General features: G+C 44.1%; 1 protein-coding gene across 2 annotated transcripts in view; it reads left to right on the top strand.

The window, feature by feature from the left end:
* PLXNC1 (plexin C1) overlaps positions 1–20640 on the top strand; it is a 93161-nt gene that overhangs the window by 53247 nt on the left and 19274 nt on the right. For both annotated transcript variants that reach the window (XM_048501403.1, XM_048501402.1), the window contains 5 exons: positions 4396–4520; positions 6259–6457; positions 8145–8291; positions 10796–10973; positions 11463–11566. In XM_048501403.1, coding sequence (XP_048357360.1) covers positions 4396–4520; positions 6259–6457; positions 8145–8291; positions 10796–10973; positions 11463–11566 — 753 coding nt within the window. The remainder of the gene's footprint in view (positions 1–4395; positions 4521–6258; positions 6458–8144; positions 8292–10795; positions 10974–11462; positions 11567–20640) is intronic.

The raw sequence follows: 20640 nt of genomic DNA, 5'->3' as shown, positions 1-20640 counted from the left end.
TACACACAGTCTGAATTCAGGAGGGTCACCCTCAGACACTTGCTTTTTCTTCACTAGTACTATGGGTGCTCCCCATGCACTGTTACTAGGCTCAATAATATCCCACTTCAACATTTGTTTAACCTCCTTCTCCACAACTTCTTTTCATCACCATTGTTAATAGGGTATGGTGTGGTTTTAATAGGTGCGACACTTCCAGTGTCAATGTGGTGGGAAATCAGGTGAGTCAAACCGGGCTGTTCAGTAAACAACAATTCAAAGTCCTTTAACAAATGTCTAACTTGCTTACATTGCCCTTCTGATAAACCATCTGAAATTCGAACTTTACTCACATCAGAACACTCCTCAAAATTCCATTCCACAAACTCATCTGCGTTAGTGTCAACTTGTACTGGAAAAGTCATTACAGATCTCTCACAATACGGTTTCAACCTATTAGCATGCACAGTTCTCTGCCCATCATCTTCTTGAATTACATAATTGTCATTGGGTAAAACCTGTATTATCACATAAGGTCCCTTCCAAGCCACATCCAACTTAACAGGCTTTATCCACTGACAGTAATAAAACTTTATTACCCACTGCAAAGCTGCGTGGTCTAGCCTTAACATCAAAGTAGGTCTTTTGCTTTGCTGAGCCTGCTTCAAATTCTCTGCTGCAGCTGTCCTTACTTCCTGCAGAGTTCTTTGCAGCTCACAGAAATATGCATTTACATCCTTGGGACAAGAGTTGTCAGTAAAGCCTTCCCAATTTGCTCTAGCTAAGCCCAAAGGACCTCTGATATCTCTACCAAACAATAACTGATTTGGACTAAATCCTAGGCTTTCTTTGGACTGAATCACGAGAGCAAACGTCAAATATGGTGCAGCTTTGATCCCATGAATTTGAATGCTTCAGTTCATAAGACTTCAACAATAGTTCGTAGTTCTGAATGGCCCTCTCCACTAAACCATTTGACTGAGGGTTATAATGCCACTACAGGGCATGCTGAACCTCAGCCAACTCACAGAAAATTTTCATCACCTGTGACATCAAATTAGGGGCTTGATCAGTCATTAGTACTTTCTATCACACCATATGTGGACACAAATTCCATTAAGGCCTTAGCTACTGACACAGATGTAATGTTTCTCACACAAAAGGCACAAGGAAATCTGGTTGCATGGTCAACTATAACTACAATATACTGTTTTCCCGAACTACTTTTAGGTAAAGGACCTAAAATGTCCAAACTGACCCTTGCAAAGGGTTCATCAATTACTGGGTAGGGTCGTAGCTCACACCTAGTTCTATCAGTAGCGTGCCCAACCCGTTGACATACATCACATGTCTTGCAAAAATCCTTAACTGCTTTAGTCAACCCTGGCCAAAAAAACTGCCTTTGAATTCTTTCCATAGTCCTTCTTATTCCTAGGTGTCCAGCCAATGGGACACTATGAGCCAGTTCTAAAATTTCTTCCCTGTACTTTCTTGGAATTACTAACTGTAAGGTTACTTTTCCCTTCTCAGAAAAGCCCTGCCTCCATTTTTGGCGATACAATAAGCCAGATTGCCATATAAATCTCTCAGGATTTTCTTTAGATACTCCTCCAGAAGCAACCTCTGCCTTTTCACATAACTCTTTTAAAGTAGTACATGATCTTTGTTCAGTTTTAAACTGCTCAGACCTTTCATGACATACATTTTCTTTATCCTCAAAATGGAAAGTTTCAACTTCCATAGCTGGACTAGGAGTGCTTAATGACTCATCTTTCTTTCCCTCCAATTGTGACTTAGTTAACTCAGCTTTTGCTGTCAACTCCACTTCCACCCCACTTTTTCTTTTTTGCTCACCTATATTTGACTTAAGTTTTTTCCAGCTTTAGGAATCCTAGTTGGAAACTTTTCATGTACATCTTCTAATTCCCCCTTTGAGCCTTCTGTTTCTCTCTTTTCTCAGTGCTTGTTTTAGCCTTTGACCTAGTAACTACTGCTGCTCATTTGTCTAGATTGGTACAACACATCTGCTCCAATTATAAAAGGCATATCAGAAACATCATGTACAATGGCATATATGTCCTTTTCAATTCTGGGAGTCTGGATATGAATCAGTACTAAATCTAAGTACATAGGGGTCCTTCATATGGGGTAACCTGCATCCTTCCCACCAACTGATGACTTATTTGCTTTAACAACTTTCTGTTGATAGAACTTATATCTGCCCCTGTGTCAACAGAACCTTCCACCCACAACTTCCCCCAAGTAACACTTTCATAGCCCTGAGATCTCCAACCCACTGTCTCTGTTCCTCAGATATCACACTATTTACATCAACCAGCTGTAACTCTCCCATTCTCACTCTTGGTTCTTGTTCAGTGGATTTAACAAGTTCTTCATCACCAGCATATCTCTTAGTTGTCAGCGCAGAGTTTCTCCAGGACTTAGCAGAGTTCTTCATCACCACCGTGACCGGCTCTTCTCCTTCACTGGAACAAACAGAACTACCTGGTGAATCATTAATCTCCTCCCAATCTTCATTTTGCACCAAAACCCGATTATTTCCAACATATGTTGCACTCTTGTTTCTCTCTTATTTCTTGCACATTGTGATTTGAAGTGACCCCTTTCTCCACACAAAAAGCAGATTATATTCGCTTGGTGTATAGATCTCAGCCGGTTTACTGGGCCTTGGGAAGAAGCCCTTGCTCTGACGCAAACTTCTCCCTCCATCTTTACCCGTAGACTCAATATTTCTCGGGTTGGTTTTAAACAATTCTCTCTTCTCTGATACAAAAACGTGCTGGTTTTCTTTCCTTGCTTTTTATGGCGGCCATCTGGTCTGCGAAAGCAGCCAAGTTAGATAAATCTAAGTTCTCTTTAGCTTGAACAAGAGCTGAGATTTCTTCGGGGAGTGTGTGAAAAAAAATTGCTCTCTTGCTATCAAGTTGCAAAAGTCTTCTATGGACTGAACCTTTGCAGCTCTATACCATTGCTTGAACTATAAGTTTCAATCGAGCCATAAAAGCAACATAGCTCTCCTTCCTCTTAGGGAAAGCTCCCCTCAGTTCTTCTCTCAACTGGATCTCGGATTTTCCAAATCTGGCTAAGGCCTGCCTTTTAAAATTCTCATAGGTGGCTTCTTCCCCAAGTGTAAGTTCACCTAATAACTGAGCTAAATCTCCAGCAGCGCAAGGCCATAACGCCCTCACTTGCTCTCTTCTGGGAACTTCATTTTCTCTCAAGGCAGCTTCAAACCAAAGCTAAAACTTTCCACTGACTCACCCTGCTGATACCTGGGGAACTGTCTCTTCTGCCAAGCTGCAGTCGACTCCCTCTGTCTATCCTGCATCAGCAAGTTCATGGTGGTTTCTTGAGCGTGCATAAACGTTTGCAGCATCCTCATCCATCCCTCAGTGCTGGTTGGTACTGAGGAATCGTCTGTATCTATACTATCCCGTCTGGTTGCATTAACTCTGGGTAGTCCTCTGGGGTGTACTACAGACCTTTCTTGGTCATTCTCATCCATGTCTCTCAACTCCTTGCCATTCAACAGCTGTCCCGTGGCTCCCAACTCTTGAGCTACCACTCTGCTGCTTGATTCTGGCTCAGCTGAGAAAAATGGTGTGCATATTCTGGGCTCTTCCAGTGTGACCTGCACTTCATTCACCTTTTTAGATCGAGGTTTCACTACTGGTTCGTCCATCTGCACATTCAACTGAAATCTGTGGTTTGTACTAGAGCAAATTTACACTCTTTGCTTGCCAACAAAATGCTCACTGAGTGTATTTCAAAATCCCTCCGCTTGCCACCATGTCAAGGAAGACTCCACAGTCCCCTTCTACTTGAATTGCTTATTGATTCAATACACTCATAGAAACTTCTTTTTTGTAGTTTATTACATATAACAGGCAAGCTTACAAGTTGCTCTAACGAATTAACAAAAGAAAAACTTCAGGAAAAAACGAACTGGGCTTCAGCTTCAGTTAAACCCTCCCTCACTAACTGCCCTTCCTGTGTTCTGAGCCACATCCTCCAACTGACACTTTCAGAATGTTCCTGAACTCTTCACACTTACTATCAAGAATTGGTCAAACAAAATATTTTTGCCTTCCCTGTCTTATCATATGAATACAATACCATTTATGCTGATATAGAATCATAGTGTTGGAAGAGACCACAAGGACCATTGAGTCCAAACCCCTGCCATACAGGAATACACAATCAAAGCACTCCTGACTGATGGCCATTCGGCCTCTGTTTAAACATCTCCAAAGAAGGAGACCCCACCACTCTTTGAGGCAGCGTATTCCACTGTCGAGCTGCCCCTATCATCAGGGCGTTCTTAGATATGTAGTTAAGAAAAAAGCGTACCATGTTAACAAATATCTTATAAGTAATGTGTTTTAATTATTACAGAGGAGCAACCCACGTAGCAAGGATGCAAATACTCCAGACTTGTTTTCATTAATTTGTAATGAGAATTTTCTTGTTGTGCTGATACACACTCTTGAAAAGCAGAAGACATTCTCTGTGAAAGACAGGTATGATATAAAAGTTACTTTCTTTGAGCTATAGAAATAAAAGCACATGTTTTTTATTGCACAAATGCAGATTTCTCCAACCTTTTCCTTGTTCTTTAGTCTTACTCTGAACCATACTCAAAATCAATTGTAATTAAATAAAACCATGGACAAATAATGCTGCTGTTTCTTAAAAGAATTAATTGCACATGCATAAATGCAGAAGTATTCAAAACGTGCAAGCGTGTCTTGGAATCGTGCAAACTGTTTTTGTGGAATGAAATTCTCACATTATGTGATGTGCTTGAGTTTTGCTTCATGTATACTGATGATATTTACTACATATATGGACAAACTAGAGGAATTCATAAGTACTTTAGTTAGCTGGAAATGTTGATTTAGATACAATGAAACCCCATCATCTATGGAAAGTATCTCCCATCCGCCCCACCATTAGCTACAGATGCACGCCCTTCTGAAAGGTTCCTGAAAGGTTCCTGAACCCAGAAACGATCTTCAGCGCAACAGTGGTTAGAATTAGGAAAAAGTAAGAAAGCAATTGAAGAAAAACCACTTTATGGTTCTTGGGATTGAATACAAGCCTCATAGAATCATAGAGTTGGAAGAGACCCCAAGAGCCATCAAGTCCAACCCCCTGCAATGCAGGAACACATAATGAAAGCACTGCAAACAGATGGCCATCCAACCTCTCTTTAAAAACCTCCAAAGAAGGAGACTCCACCACACTCCAAGGTAGTGCATTCCAGAGTCAACCTTGTACTGAAGCCAGAAGCACTGAAGCAGTAATGGTATGATGTCTACAGTCACGTAATGGCTGCTGTTTTTGAGTGGCAGCTTGAATGGATGTCAGGCAGGGAAATCAGGCTGCTGGGCGGGGAAAATAAACTTGTTTTGCTCCCGATTGGTGTTTTTGTGTATGTGCTGTGGGATTGGAAGAAATTGGTCTGTTTTTAATGGTTTAAAATAAGATTTTGCTGTCAGAGGGAGAAAAGCTGTGAATAGATCTGCTAACTGATTTAAAATAAAGCTTGTACTGAGGAAAAAATAGGCCAAGTGATTGTTCTGATTGGCTGTTGCTTTTGAGTGGCAGTTGGAAGCACCTATGAGCTTGCCGGTATCCTGTGCTCTGATTGGCTGCTGTTTTTGAATGGCAGTTTGAATGAACGATCGGGTGGCCAGTCGGGAAAAATAAACCGGTCCTGCTCCTGATTGGTTTTTGTATGGCACAGGCAACAAGCAGGGTCACACCGGGATTTTCAAAAAGAATCTCCAAACTGGCTATTTTTGAAAATCCTGAACTAAGGCAAATATAGTGGGGTGGCACTGGGGCAGACCCTGTGCAGCTTCAGGAACTGTGCAGAATTCCCAGCTGCACAGGGATATTTTCCATGCTCACCCTGGGACATTTTGCCCATGCAAAAACAGCCATGGATTGTCTATGCTTGGACAGCACGAACCATTTCATTATTCTCCCATTCTGCCTTTTAATGGAAAGCATTTGTGTCCTTTTTGTAGCAGGTTCCACATTTTTGATACTGTCAATGTTCCCTCTTTCCCTCTTTCTTTTTATTCTTTTATTGAAATTAAAAAAAACATACTTAGTGTCAGCTGATAAAGTATGGGTATAGAAATGTATAAGTCAAATTAGTGTTATTAATGAGAATTTAGGTAAAAAAGAAATGTTAGCTCACAGTGAAATCCCTTTTGGCCATAAACTTACTGTGCTCTTTATCAACAGGTGCCGGTTTGCATCTTTTTTGGCAATTGCCCTGCAAACAAAGCTAGTCTATTTAACCCATATTCTAGAAGTTTTGATGAGGGACTTGATGGAACAGTCTAGCAATATACAACCCAAGCTTATGTTAAGGCGTACGGAATCAGTAGTGGAAAAGCTGTTGACAAATTGGATGTCTGTTTGCCTGTCAGCTTTTCTTCGGGCAAGTATTATATCTTTTTACTATTTAGTATGGTAAAAGGGTTTATTTTTGCATACAAATTTTTGCATACAAATCTAAAACTACCACTTAAGGTGGGCATTTGCAGCTATTTGTTTATGTAGTTGTCCATTCAGAACTTGGGAAGCTTGATGTACATAAGAGTCCTGTGTTGAGGCTTTCCCTTTCAGTTCTGTGAGGGAGTCTGTCTCTATGCACACTCTTTTGAATAAATAAAAGAAACAGGAGTTTCCTCATCTTTGGACATGGTCATTTTATGGTAAAAGAGGCATTGGTATGTAAAGTGACAAATGTGAAAACGAATGAGGTGTTTTTCCATGCCGTAGAATGTATTGTTTGAAATGCTTATGCATTTCCAACGGAAAATACAGCTAGGTAGGAAAAATACATAGGTTATGACTTTAAAAATTTCTCTTGCATATGTTACATAAAAAATACACATACCTCCTTGGTTGCTGTGTTTAGTGGTAGCTTCCCAGGCCACATATACTGTGTTTTTCTGAAATATAAAAAATAAGCATGCAATTTATATCCCAGTTTCCCAGACAGTGATCTGTACTACTGTTGTATAGTTTGCAATGGGGTGGATCCAACTGTGTAATTTTGCATCATTTTTAATGTGCCATATTAATACTTCTGCTTTGCTTCAGTTCTGTTTTTTAGACTTCCGGTTGGTTCTACAACCCACATTCTAGTTCATTCTTTATTGAATGTTCCATCTTGTTGATGTATTGACTGACTCTGGGTAACCGCCTTGGGTCCCAAATAGATAGATAGATAGATAGATAGATAGATAGATAGATAGATAGATAGATAGATAGATAGATAGATAGATAGATAGATAGATAGATAGATAGATAGATAGATAGATAGATTGATTGATTGATTGATTGATTGATTGATTGATTGATTGATTGATTGATTGATTGATTGATTGATTACTTGAATGTGGTCATGATCCAGACAAGCAATCAATAGGCATGTTTAATTTTGGTCATGTTATTTCTCATTTACATAGTGGTAACTTGAGCACCCCCTTACCTGGGTTACTCAAATTAGCCCAATCTCATCAGAAGTGAAGAAGGATCAGCCCTGGTTAGTATTTGAATGGGAGACTACCAAGGAATTCCAGAGCCACTATACAGAGGAAAGTGATGACCTCTGTTATAGTCTGTCACAAAAAATGTTAGTAGATTGTATATTGCTCTACCACAGAACTCAACATGCTGGACCTTCTTTATTGTAGAATGCTCCACCTGGGTCCTAGTGCCTGCCTAGCCCAGCCCATTTGAAAGTTTGATGTTAGTTGTTCAGTGAACTGTAAAGGTTCTTGTATAAAAGTACCAAGTTCAATAAACACAAAATAATGGTTTTGACAAAGGCAGCGCATAAAAATGAATGATAGTTCTCATATTCATTTGGGTCTATATTCTAATGTGGAAACATCCAATTTTCTCAACTTCAACTGACTGTACTAACATCTTTATCTAAGAAAGAGTATACTATCTTGCCTTGTAAAGCCTGCATGGTTTCCATGTCACTTGATGGCACTTTACGCAGACATCCAACTTGAGCACAAGAAGTTCTAACACAAAAGGAAATGCAAAGAATCATGATAAAACTAGGAACAGCTAAGTAAAATATAAGCTTTATCTGTTTTGTTTCTTAGGAAACCGTTGGAGAATCATTCTATTTGCTTGTAACAACACTCAATCAAAGGATAATTAAGGGTCCTGTAGATGTAATAACATGCAAGGCCTTGTACACACTAAATGAAGACTGGTTATTATGGCAAGTAACTGACTTCAGCACAGTGGTATGTTTTTATTTTATGTCCTACTAATGTGACAAACATAATTTAATTTGCTTGATTTGGAATTGTATTGCTTAGTTGGAATAATTTCTCTTAGCAGTAGGTCAGAAGGGATCAACATATAGTGCAATAGAGTCCTCTTTTTTCCCTTCCCTTGCTACATGTACCCTTGAATGGTGCTACTGTTGAATAGCAGCCATTTCAGCAGATTTCAGTGTCCCATTCCTCATCAGGGACTGGCCCATGAATTTCTTCTGTTCACAGTAAATTTACTCCAACATTAACCATTCATGTACTTAACTTACTATAAATAGTAAGATATAGAGCAGAAGACTGAGAATATTTTTAAGGTAGTAGAAGAAACAACCCCCACGCTGTCCTGTAGATAACATATCTCTGTCTTCACATGATAAGAAAAAAGACTTCCTCTTTTAGTGTTCTCTTTCCAGTGAGTCACAGCTAGTCTTGAAGTTCAGTCTAAAAAAGGTCATTAAAATACTCATTAGCTTATCTCAATAAATGGTAAGGGAGGTCAGTGAATTTTTTAATTGCCAATATGGGAAAAACAAACTTCATACATACTAAAATAAATACCATCACATGACAACTGTATATTGCATACTGCAGTAAAAGGTTTTTGGTATCATAGTCAAAGTCAGGGGTCGGCAACCCATGGCTCCAGAGCCTCATGCGCCTCTTTCATCCTTGCACTGCGGCTCCGCAGTGGGGACGCCAACGACAGCAAGTTGCACTTGGGACGCAGCAAGCGTGCCTCCTTCCCCACCCCCTCCCTCCCTCCCTCCCTCCCTCCCTCCCTCCCTCCTTCCTTCCTTCCTTCCTTCCTTCCTTCCTTCCTTCCTTCCTTCCTTCCTTCCTTCCTTCCTTCCTTCCTTCCTTCCTTCCTTCCTTCCTTCCTTCCTTCCTTCCTTCCTTCCTTCCTTCCTTCCTTCCTTCCTTCCTTCCTTCCTTCCTTCCCTCATCTGGCGCCTGGGAAGGAGAGGAAAGGATGCCAGAGGGAGAAAGGAAGGAAGGAGGGTGCAGGGAAGGAGGCGCGCTCACCATGTCCCAAGTGCAACTTGCCATTGTTGGCGTCGCCACCACTGTCTATCCCGCCCGCTTGGCTGAAAGCAGGGCTTGGGGAGGCCGGGGGCGGGGGCGGGGACAAGGTCAGATAATGCTTCTGTGCTAGATATTTGGGGCTATGCAATACTATGTGGATAAATGCAAGAATTACTTTAATGTTGCTTGGCAATCTATTGTATTAGTAGCGATGGTAATATAGATAGCCTGGAACTAAATGTTGAAATGTTGAGGCCCCTTCCACACATGCAGAATAATGCACTTTCAATCCATTTTCAATGCACTTTGAAGCTGGATTTTACTGTGCGGAATAGCAAAATCCACTTTCAAACAATTGTGAAAGTAGATTGAATGTGCATTATTCTGCATGCGCGGAAGGGGCCTAAGTTGAGAGCTCAAAACATATTTTGTAATTTATTTATTTACTGTATTTATACTTCATCTTTCTCCCCATGGAGATCCAAAATGGCTCACATTATTCTCCTTTCCTCCTTTTTTCCCTATAAGCACCCCTGTGAGTTGGGTTAGGCTGGAAGCAGTGGTGTAGCGCCAACGGGATGGGGGGCGCCTCGCCCTGGGCACTTGTCATTGGGGTCATGGGGGGTGAAAAATCACCCCCTTCCCCCAAGGCACCCCCATCTCCCCGCAACCACCCCCTCCCATCTCCCCGCAACCACCTCCCCACTTACCTTAGTTCCTCTCTCCTGCCCCTTAGTTCATCTCTTTTCCCTCTTAGTTCCTCTTCTGCAGCCTGGTGGGAACTACACTTCCTAGGAGACCTTGCTCCTGGGAAGTGTAGTTCCTACCAGGCTGCAGGAGAGAGGAACTTCCTGGTGGAAAGTGTAGTTCCCATCAGGCTGCAGGAGAGAGGAACTAAGGGGCAGGATAAAGGAACTAAGGTAAGTGGGGGGCGCAGGGGGCATGGAGAGGTGCTGCAAGGGGGACTCAGGGGCAGGGCCGGGCACCATTTTGCCCCCCTATGCCTCTGACTGGAAGTAGCTGGTCCAAAGTCAGCAAGCTTCCATGGCAGAGTGGGGATTCAAACCTGAGATCCTAATCAACCACTCTGACCATTACATCACACTAGTTATCAAAGTTTTAACAAGACAGTGCCTTCACTCACCCATGCACACACAATGCAGTGGGGATGGGATGCTTTTATACTAACATGAATGATCTGGATGAGTACCTGAGGCTATTATATACTGTATGAAATTTGAGCCTTGATATCTCTGGCTCAAGTTCAGCACATTTGACCTGGATAGCATAAGCATGCATTATGTGAGATGTTCTGAGAATCATATGTAGATTTCCTCTGATATCTCAAAATATTTCTACTGTGAATCCTAATGCTTTACGTAAATGATCTATTTCCCACCTGATTTCATTTTTCAAGCAAATTTGGAACAATATTTATGTTTTTTCAGGCATTAAATGTAGTCTTTGAAAACCCTCCTGAGAGTGAACATGAAGACACCATTCAGAATATACAGGTTAATGTTCTGGATTGTGACACCATAGGACAGGCTAAAGAGAAGATTCTGCACACCTTTCAAAACAAGAATGGATCTCTTTATGGTCTCCAGCTCAACGAAATGGGTCTTGGTAAGGCAGCACTATGCAATCCTTTATTTTCATGTTTCACGTAATGTATGTATGTTTGTCACAGTTTCCTGTTTAGGAATAGTTCACATTTTATGCTAAATAGGTTTTGATGGGATTGTAAGCCTCTGGCTCACGTTCCTTCTTTTCCCGCCTCCCCCTCTTTTTTACCTTGGGGGCTGTGATTCTATTAGTTAGTTCCTATTTAACACAAACTGCAGTTTGTCATTATGTCCAAACTAGAAAACTTTAGTTGTGCTTTCAGGCTATGCTTGGAATTGTAGAGAACTTGCGTCATTTATCAATTTAGACGTAACAATAAGCAGCAAAAAGGAAAGAGGAGGAAGCAGGAGCAGGTAGTGAATGAAATGGAAGCACAGGCATGGAATTCCAACCCATCTGCATATTACTGGACTATTAGCATGATATACTGCTGTCTTTGTTTTCATTGATAGGCATGGAATAGGTTTGTCTTGTAACTTTTTTTGGCAGCCCTTCATTCAGATACAGAAGCAAAAGAACTTCTAGACATAGATGCTTCCTCTGTAATTCTGGAAAATGGAATTACCAAGTTGAACACCATAGGCCATTATGAGGTAAGAACAGAAATACTAAGTATATTGAAGGTTTTACTTCTAAAAAGAATCTTGCATGAGAAAGAATTTGGTAAAAGTTGAAAGAAGACAGGAGAAAGAGTCTCTTGATAAAGGGACTCGGATATCTGTCTCTGGGGAGTTCCTCAGCCAAATTATATTTCGGTGTCTTGAAACTTCAATAGTACTAAGTGTTTGTGTATGTCATTACATAAGAAATTTCAGGAGCAGCAAATATAGTTTTTTGAGCATGGTGGAAGACACAATGTAATCCAAAGGCAGAGGCAATGCTGAGGAGTTGGTGGGACCCCTGTGCTGGTGTAAATTCCCCTTATGGTAATGTAAGAAACATTTATACTGGCACAAGGGCACTTACACTATTGTTGGGGAGCTGGTGCCATCATTGAAGGAGGTATTCCTGGGGGGGCAGAGCCAGCTGTAGTCAGCTACCTGAGCTCATTTGGCCTGGAAACACCCCCATATGGCAGTGCAGACTTACACTGGCAAAAGGGGAGATGCAGCCCATTTTGCTGCATAGGGGAATCTCACTGAGGTTCAAGGGAGCATCATTTTTTACTTGCTGTCAGCCATCCCTGGCTATGTTGCAACTACCCTCCCCTTAGGATTTCATAGTTACAGTGTTTTGTAGTCAGTGGCGTATCTGCCTGGGGACAAGGGGTAACCCCTGTCCCAGAGCACAAATAATCTGGTCACGTGGGGAGCACAAAATTGGCCCCACACGTGACCTTCGGGAAGACAACCAGGCAGCAGGAAGTCCTTGTCATCTTCGGGCTCCCTCGGCCCCTCCCACGTCATGGGAGCAACAACTTGGGTGGGACCGAGGGAGCCGGAAGGTGATGAGCCAGCTTCTGCCCTTCCCAGGCCCTGGGAAGAGCAGGAGCTGGCCTCCTGGAACCCATGGGAGGGGCGGTGGGGAGGGGCACTGCCCCTCTCACCTCTCGCCCCTCACCCACCAGACCCCCCCCCTGCAGCCTGGCCTCTGCCCTCCCCAGAGCCTGGGGAGAGCAGAAGCCACTGACAGCCTCCAGAGATGTGCTTTTAAAAGCACTGAGTGTGGGAGAGGGAGGGGCTCAGGTGGAGCCCCACCCGCAGCTTCTGTGCTTTTAAAAGCACGTCTCTGGAGGTTGCCAGTGGCTTCTGCTGTACCCAGGCTCTGGGGAAAGCAGAAGCCAGGGAGCTGGGAGGGAGGGGCTCAGGCCCCACCCCGAAGCTCCATCCCCAGGTGCACCGGGGTGCGGGGCCCAGAAAAGGCTTGTCTCCAGGTGCCATTTTCCCTCCGTAGCCTCTGTTTGTAGTATTTGCCTTTATAAATATGTAAGCACTGCATAAATGTAGAGAAAGAGGCATTCCTTTAGGCAACCATTCTGCTATTCCACATCAGATTCCCAGAGGGAGGCAGAAAGAAGGAGTGTTTTTCATTATGTTTCAGCCAATTTTTAGCTAATGATATTAGATTTTGATGACTGGGACTCCAAAGGTGTAATTTGGTCCTAGAAAATATTCATAAGAGGTTTGCATTCCAATATAGATTGTAACTGACAAGGGAGGGTTAACACTTCGCCCTATTCATTTTCTGTTAAAATGACCCTCTTGAACTTCTTTGAGCCTCAGTAGGGAAAAAGGCAGGTACAGATATTGTGCCTATCATCCCCTTCTTAGGATAGGTTTGAGGAATGGGAGTTACATGCCACTGCTGTTTGATGAAATCGCTTGCGGGGAGTAGTTAACCCTCATTGCCATGTCCTGATTTATATATTTCCCTTTCTTATAGCTGATTCTAAAGTCCGGATAACATATCTGGTGTGTCAGTCTTGAAATTCAAGTGTCCCATTTAATCTTGCTTTGTGTCTCTTTTGAACTACTAGCTGCTGTTAGCCTCACACAAAAATACATCTTCAAACCATCTGTAAAGAGGGTGTCATATCCAATCTCTGATGAGTTGTCTGTCTACAAGGTTTCTGTCTATGAGGAGACTAATTCCTTTCATTGACTTCTATTGACAAAATAAAAACCAATCATTCTGGAGCATTTGTCAAAGATGGGGGTTTCTGACCCACCATATCTGTGCAAGGATGCTTTGATTCCCCTATCCCCAAGCCTGGGACCCTGGAGTAAATCTCCTTCTGATAGTTTGACTAATTCTGGGTTTGGACTCTGACACATGCAGCAGAACACCCTGATAAAATACAAAGGCTTTACTGAAAAGATGAAAGAATAGGTTCAGGCTTAAACAAAATCAAAGAATGATCAAGCTGTGATAAAGCATTGAATCTAGCTTGCTAGCATATGCTTGCATATTAGAAGGCAAGCAGGTTACAGCATCTTCAAATCAACATTACAGGAGGCAAGAGATGATGGTCCCTGGCCCATCACTGATCATGGAGCAATTACTGGGCCATGCATGAAAACTTTTTCCAGATGGTTTTAACTTAGCTTTGTAGGAAACTTGACTACAGACCCCCTGACCAGTATAAGGCAATCAAGAACATGATCCAAAAGATGGTTTTCAAGGAGGAGCAAGGTTTCTCCCTCCCATCTGACATCACTGAGAGTATGCTTTGAAATTCAAAAGGTGATCTCAAGCTTTTCACTTTAACTTGGGAACAGGAAGAGAGCAGTATGCATTTGAAATGGAAATCTCCCCATAAATTTTGCTTCAAATTTATGACATGGCTTAATTATATGCTTAAACTGTCTGGTTGATTGCTACAGAGGTGACTATTTCTCTTGACAGCATTAGACCAGCAAAGGAACAGTCAGGCAGCAGCCATAACAATATGTTGTATCTTCCTCTCCCAGGAGCACTCTATAAAAACAACATTTTTTTGGCAGAAGAAAAACCTTCCTACAAAGTGGATCAGTGAACAGAGTGGTTTCTGTCTGGGCTGGTTGCCAAGCTCTAAAAGAAATGTCTGTGTTGTTTTGGCAGATATCCTATCCTAGGGCTGTCATTTCAGTAATTAAAGAGCAAAGGATGCTTGTAGTTTCAAAACACATGTGGCGTTCAACAGGATTACTTTTGAAGTCATTCTTTGACCACAGTGACCTGACTCACCAGGATTAGAAGAATATTTATACTTTTAACAACAAAACAAATGTAGATAGAAGGAGATAAGAACGAGCGCACTCTTCAACATTTCTAGGAAACTAGGGTGTGTCAGAAGGTAATTCCTGTTATGTTAGAAATTTGAAAATGAAGCAAATTTTAGAACCAAACTCTTTTTCATTCCTTTTAACCAACCCTGTCTCTCCATCCTCACCCCAAATGAAATACTTAGTAGGAAAGATAATCTCTCCAATAATGCAGCATGTCCCCCACTGGGAGTGGGAGGTCAATTTTTCAGAATGGGCAAAATATTTAATGGATTTAAAAAATAGTACTGGGGAATAAGAAGAAGAAGGGGGGTCTGGATTTCTCTCCTGTAAGGAGTCTCAAAGCAGCTTACAAACTCCTTCCCTTCCTCTCCCCACTAAGAGAGTTCTGTGACTACCCCAAGGTCACCCAGCAAGCTTCATGTGTAGGAACAGAGAAATAAACCTCGTTCGCCAGATAAGAGTCCACTGCTCATGTGGAGGAGTGGGGAATCAAACCAGTTCTCCAGATTGGAGCCCACCATTTTTAATGACTACACCACACTGGGTCTCTAAAGAAAGGTTAAAATTGGGAGGCATTATGGCAGGGTTTCAGAGTTTAAATCACTCTGAAGGGTCACTTTACATTTTAATTAGAGGCCATCTCAGACGGCCAGCTGCCTCATCAGCTGTAGAACAGCATTTTTGTGACACTTTTAATTCATTGTTTCCTTTTAGCCTAGTTTCTGTTTGCACCCTATGGTGTTTTGTCATCTTTGCACTGTCGCAGATTTCTCTGCACTTCATCTGTTCCCGTTTCTTTCTATCTTTTTCAAACTCATGTTATTTTGTACCTTCATCTTTAGTCACTAATTTTGACCATTTCAGTGTTCTTCTGTCTTTCTGTTTCCATCATCTGATCTCTAGTCCTTGCTGTAGCATCATATAGGAGGTGCTATGGCAGCAAATAGTAGCTTTGCAGTAGATCATATTTATTTATTTATTTAGCTTATTTATAGCCCATCTTTCTCACTGTAAGGAATTCCATAGAAGCAGAAATAAAAGGCTTTTGGGAGTAAAAGTCCATTTATTAAGACATCTTAGAAAGCTCAAGTACACGCAGTTGCAGGAATGACACTTCCCGCCAGAAGCACAGGTTATAACACCATTCACCCCATCCCCCCTTCCTGCTTCCCATGGGAACGGAGTCTTCATCTCCCGCGCAAAGATAAAGTCTCCGCCGATGCATCTGGCCCATCGCCCGGGCTGTGGAATGCACTCAAGGTTACTTCACCATCAACACCATTGAATCCTTTACACTCTGCCTCCCCTAAAGAAGACCCCTTTCCCCCAGGTTTATGCGGAAAGGCGCGGTGGAAAGCAGAAATAAGGGTGGGGGCTTCAATATTTTCGGAATAAACCCATTGATTATACCCAGAGGAATATCCCACCCAAGAGACTAAATATTGCAAGCGTTTGCGATTAAAGCGAGAGTCCAGGATAGCGTCAATTTCGTAGTGCTTGTGGCCATCAATAATAGTCGGTGGGGGCCTCTCCGGCGGGTCGTGCCAGGCATCGGAAGCGGGAGCCTCCTTGAGCAAGCTGGAATGGAAGACAGGATGGATGTTACTAAGAGAGTTAGGCAAATCTAAGCGGGCAGTGACATCATTAATCACTTTAGTAATCTGAAAAGGTCCCACAAATCTCTTGCCAAGTTTGGAATATTTATGCCCGTCCCTGAGATTTTTTGTAGATAAATACACCCAAGAGCCCACACGCAGAGGAAAATCCGAGCGGTGTTTATCCGCTTGCAGTTTTTGGGAGTCCTTTGCTTGTTGTAAGGCGGTCTGGACCGACTTCCATCCCTCGGCTAGGGATGAAATCCATTGTTGAAATTCTGGGGGGTCCAAAGCTGCCGCTGGTAGTTGTGGCAACGGCGGGAAGGAGCGACCAGACACAATTTCAAAGGGGGTTTTCTTTGTACTACTATGAACCGCATTGTTGTAGGCGTACTCTGCAAACGGAATAAGCTCGCACCAATTGTCTTGGTGGTAGTTGGTGTAACAACGTGAAATACTGCTCTAGGGTTCTGTTACGTTCTCTCCGTCTACGCCGGTCACTTTGAACGGTAGAGGCGGCGCCGGCCGGGCTGCGGCCCCCAACAACCCCAAAAAACGCTTTCCAGAACTTTGAGATGAATTGGGGGCCGCGGTCGGAGACCACCTTAACGGGGGCGGAATGGAGACGGTAAACATGTTGGAATAAACAGCCCACGCGGCTACAACTTAGGAGCCGGAGGGGATGGAAGCACATGGATATAAAATGGGCTTGTTGAGAAACTAAGTCTACCACCCCCCATAAAACCGTGTTGCCATGACTTTCGGGCAAATCTGTGATAAAATCCATGGAGATGACCTCCCAAGGGCGGGAGAAGGCCACCGGGAGAGGTTTCAATAGCCCATGGGGCTTTCCCGGGATGGTTTTGGCTTCTGCACAAACCGAAGCAGCCTTTTAATGTATGCCTCTAATGTCTTTAAAGCGACTGATTGCAGCGTACCACCAGAAAAACCTGCCGGGCGGGCTAAATGCAGAGTTTTCTAAAAGCCAAAGATGTCCAGCCGAACGGGCATCGTGGCAAGCTTTCAAGAACCTGCTTGGCGGAGGGGGGGAGGCATCGCACTAACATTCCTCCGCCAAACTCCATTCTCCAAACGCAATTGTGGAGTCACCTTCGGCCGCTGGAGGCTTTCGTGGCAGCTCCGCCTCCTCCAGTCTCCCGCGAGGAAAGCGGAGAGACGAGACTGGGAATGGGGTGGTGGAGGAGAGGTGCGGACGCTTTGAGGATCGGGTGACAGCCAACCCCAACTGGGAGGGGAAAGAACAGTGCGTGGAATGTCTCGTAAGGCAGCTCCACCCTCCCGGTAGGCCGAGGCTGTAGAGCCAAGTCAGCCAGTTTGTTGGTTTTCCCAGGGAAAAAAAATGGACTGTAAAAGAGAAACGAAAAGAAATCATTAGCCCAACGAAGTTGTTTTGCGGACATCTTGAGGGGGAGGTGGAAAGAGCTGCCAGTGGTTTTTATGATCCGGCACTCAAACTTGAAAGGGGTGCTTTAGCCCCCTCCAGCCACAGTGGCGCTCAAGTGGGAGAAAGTGCTACTTTGATGGCCGCTAGTCTCTTTGTGTCTCCCACCAGTCCAGTTGAGTTCGGGTAAGCACTAGCAGAGATTTTTTAGACAAATAAGCAACCACCGGAACCAGCCTACCATCTTTGATTTTTTCTGCAACAGGGCTGCCCCAAAGTGCTTTTGTCCCGAGGCATCCACGTTGAACCACAAACGGAGATCTGGGTCAGGGTGCTTTAGGATAGGTTCGATTGGTACTTATTCGAGATTTTAATAGTTGAAAGGCTGTTTGACATTCCTCAGACCAGGAAAGGAGGCCCCGGGCTTGAAGCGGATACAGTGGATCTTTACCCTTAGTGCGTAAGAGGTCTGTGAGAGGGGAGAGTCAGTTCAGCCAATTGGGGTATAAAGTCCAACGATAGAAATTAGCAAAACCAAGAAACGACTGGAGTTCTTATGCTGTTGGTGGGGGCAGGCTACTGGAGGGATCTCGCGTCAATTTTAGCAGGATCCATTTTTAAGCCCCTCGCGAGATCCGGTAACCTGGGCAAATAGTCAATGGAGGTCTGATGAAAACAGCATTTGGAGAGTTTGGCAAAGAGAGAAAGTTGTCGAAGCAAGCCGCTTCTAATACCCTCTCGAACCAATATTTCATGCTCTTTCCTTTCTATGGTTTGTGAGTAAATTAAAACGGGCTCATCCTAAGTATACAACAACTCCCCTTTGTACAGTGCAAATCATGGAGAACTTCGCTGATAAGGGCCATACAAAGCTCCGAGGGCCCCACTTAACCCGAATGGCATTATTAAATATTCAAACTGTCCAAACTTTGTGTTAAACGCAGTCAGGGTGTTCCATAGCCTTCAGCTAATTCTGACTCTGTAGTAAGCTTCTCCTCAAGTCCAATTTAGTAAAAATGCTGGTCCTTTGCCGAAAGTGCATCTAAAAGGTCCTTGATCAAAGCGCAAAAGGATATTTATTGGACAGGGGAGACCGCATTGAGACCTCTTCGGATAATCTGTGCAAAGTCAGTAAAGACTCCATCTCTTTCTTTTTGATCGCTAACAAAGAAACGGGAGAGCAGCGTGTGTGTGTTTGGTAGCCCGCCGTATGAACCCGCGAAAGCAAGGGTTCTTGTCCGCTAAGAAGGCACGGTTCCTTCTACTCCCTCATTGGGACTCATCGCGGTAGATTCTACCTTTGGGTAGTTGTGCTCCCCTTAGTTGTATGACAATTTTACAGTCGGAGTAATGTCTCACCTGTGGGTGGCAACTGATGCAGCATTCCTGCTCCTGAAAAAAACTCTGGCTAGATCATGATGATATGCAGGTGGGATGCCAATAGAATCGGAGCAACTCACTATCGAGGAAGCCAGGGGAGGGGTGTGTGTCCAGGAGACGCTGGGTTTTCTCCCCAATTCATGTGTTCACCGCCCAGGGAGGGTCCAGTGAATTCTAGGATCCTTTCTTTCCAAATGAACTTTGGTTCATGTAACAATAACCAAGGCATGCCCAAAACTATGGAGTGTTTGAATAACTGAAGCCAAAATAAAATCTAATTTTCTCCCAATGGTCGGGCGCGAACGGAGGAGAACCGGGCTGTGTTTTTTGTACTGGGCCGGTCCTTTCGTTCCTCGAGGGGCTGCCGTCCATTTGGGTGAATGGTATGGGCTTAGCCAGGGGAATTCCTTCGTCCAGACCTAGCTCCTCTGCCACTCAAAATGGGGTCGCATTAAGCAGTGGGAGCAGCCCGGGAATCCAATAAGGGCCGGCAGGAGCTATAATCGCGAAGTGTGTGTTTAGCTTGAGGTTGGCCAAGAAATGCTTGAACAGTAATGGGAGCGCTGCCTTCACTCACCGCGTCAGGAAGTCGGACCCATGTCCATGGGGGGGGGGCTGAAGAAAGGCAAACAGCTGCTTCCCCCCTCTCCTCTGGGTCGCTTCTTCGGTAACCGGCTTTTAGACGCAGCCTCGTGGGAGGCTGGCCCTGACCTGGCGTGGTGGTTTGGCAAGACGGAGGCGCCGGAGCTGGAAGCGGTTGGTTTTGTTTCTTGGGACAGTTGGCGGCTGGATGACCTGGCCCTCCGCGAGTAAAGACACAATCCCAAGTCGGCGACGGGCTGTTCAGAGAGTGGTTTCGGTAGGGGCTGGCTGGGCTTGACTTGGTGGACACAGTGAGTGGTTTTTGGGCGTGGGCGGCCTCCTTGACGAAGCCGTATTCCAAACGAGAGCGCCTACTTCTGGGACCCCAACTGGATCCAATCTGCCAATAGTACGAGGAACCCGGAATTAAAAACACCGCTTCATCGTAGCTTCGTCCGTCCACAGCATCCGAGAAGTATTCTCGTGATTTCCATGCGTTCAGAGCCACCGGCAGGAGGAAGTCGAGCAAGCCGCATCGCATGCGAAATTACCACGGGCAAATTCCTGCAAAACGGGCGGTTGCCTTGCTGGATGGTTTTGATGGTGCGTGGATAGCTTCATTCTCGGCGCCTGGATCTCTTTGAAAGCTGCCAGCTCTTAAGGCTTCTGGAGGAATGCGGGCATCCAGCGAGAGTCCTCATCCTGCAAATCCAAAAGAGTCAACGGAACTCAGTCGGGTTGCTGCCCCATCCAGGACTGAGCCGATGTCCCGTATTTTTCTCGGGCTCAGACCCGGGTATATAAATCATCATAGTCTTCCAAGTGGGCATTGAGTTGCAAGATGAAGTAGGAAGTTTGGAAGCGGTCCCAATCAAGCAACGGCTGGTATCGGGGGCCGATAGTAGCCCCGCTTCGACGCCTCTTGGCGCCTGCTGGGGAGGTGGTTGCGCGGGTTGAGCGAGGTTGGGCAGGAAAATTGCGTGGTTGTAACGCGGGGCCGG

This window comes from Sphaerodactylus townsendi, linkage group LG06 (genome assembly GCF_021028975.2).
Source record: "Sphaerodactylus townsendi isolate TG3544 linkage group LG06, MPM_Stown_v2.3, whole genome shotgun sequence".
In the NCBI taxonomy this organism is placed as follows: domain Eukaryota; kingdom Metazoa; phylum Chordata; class Lepidosauria; order Squamata; family Sphaerodactylidae; genus Sphaerodactylus; species Sphaerodactylus townsendi.
This window is presented reverse-complemented; position numbering and strand designations above follow the sequence as displayed.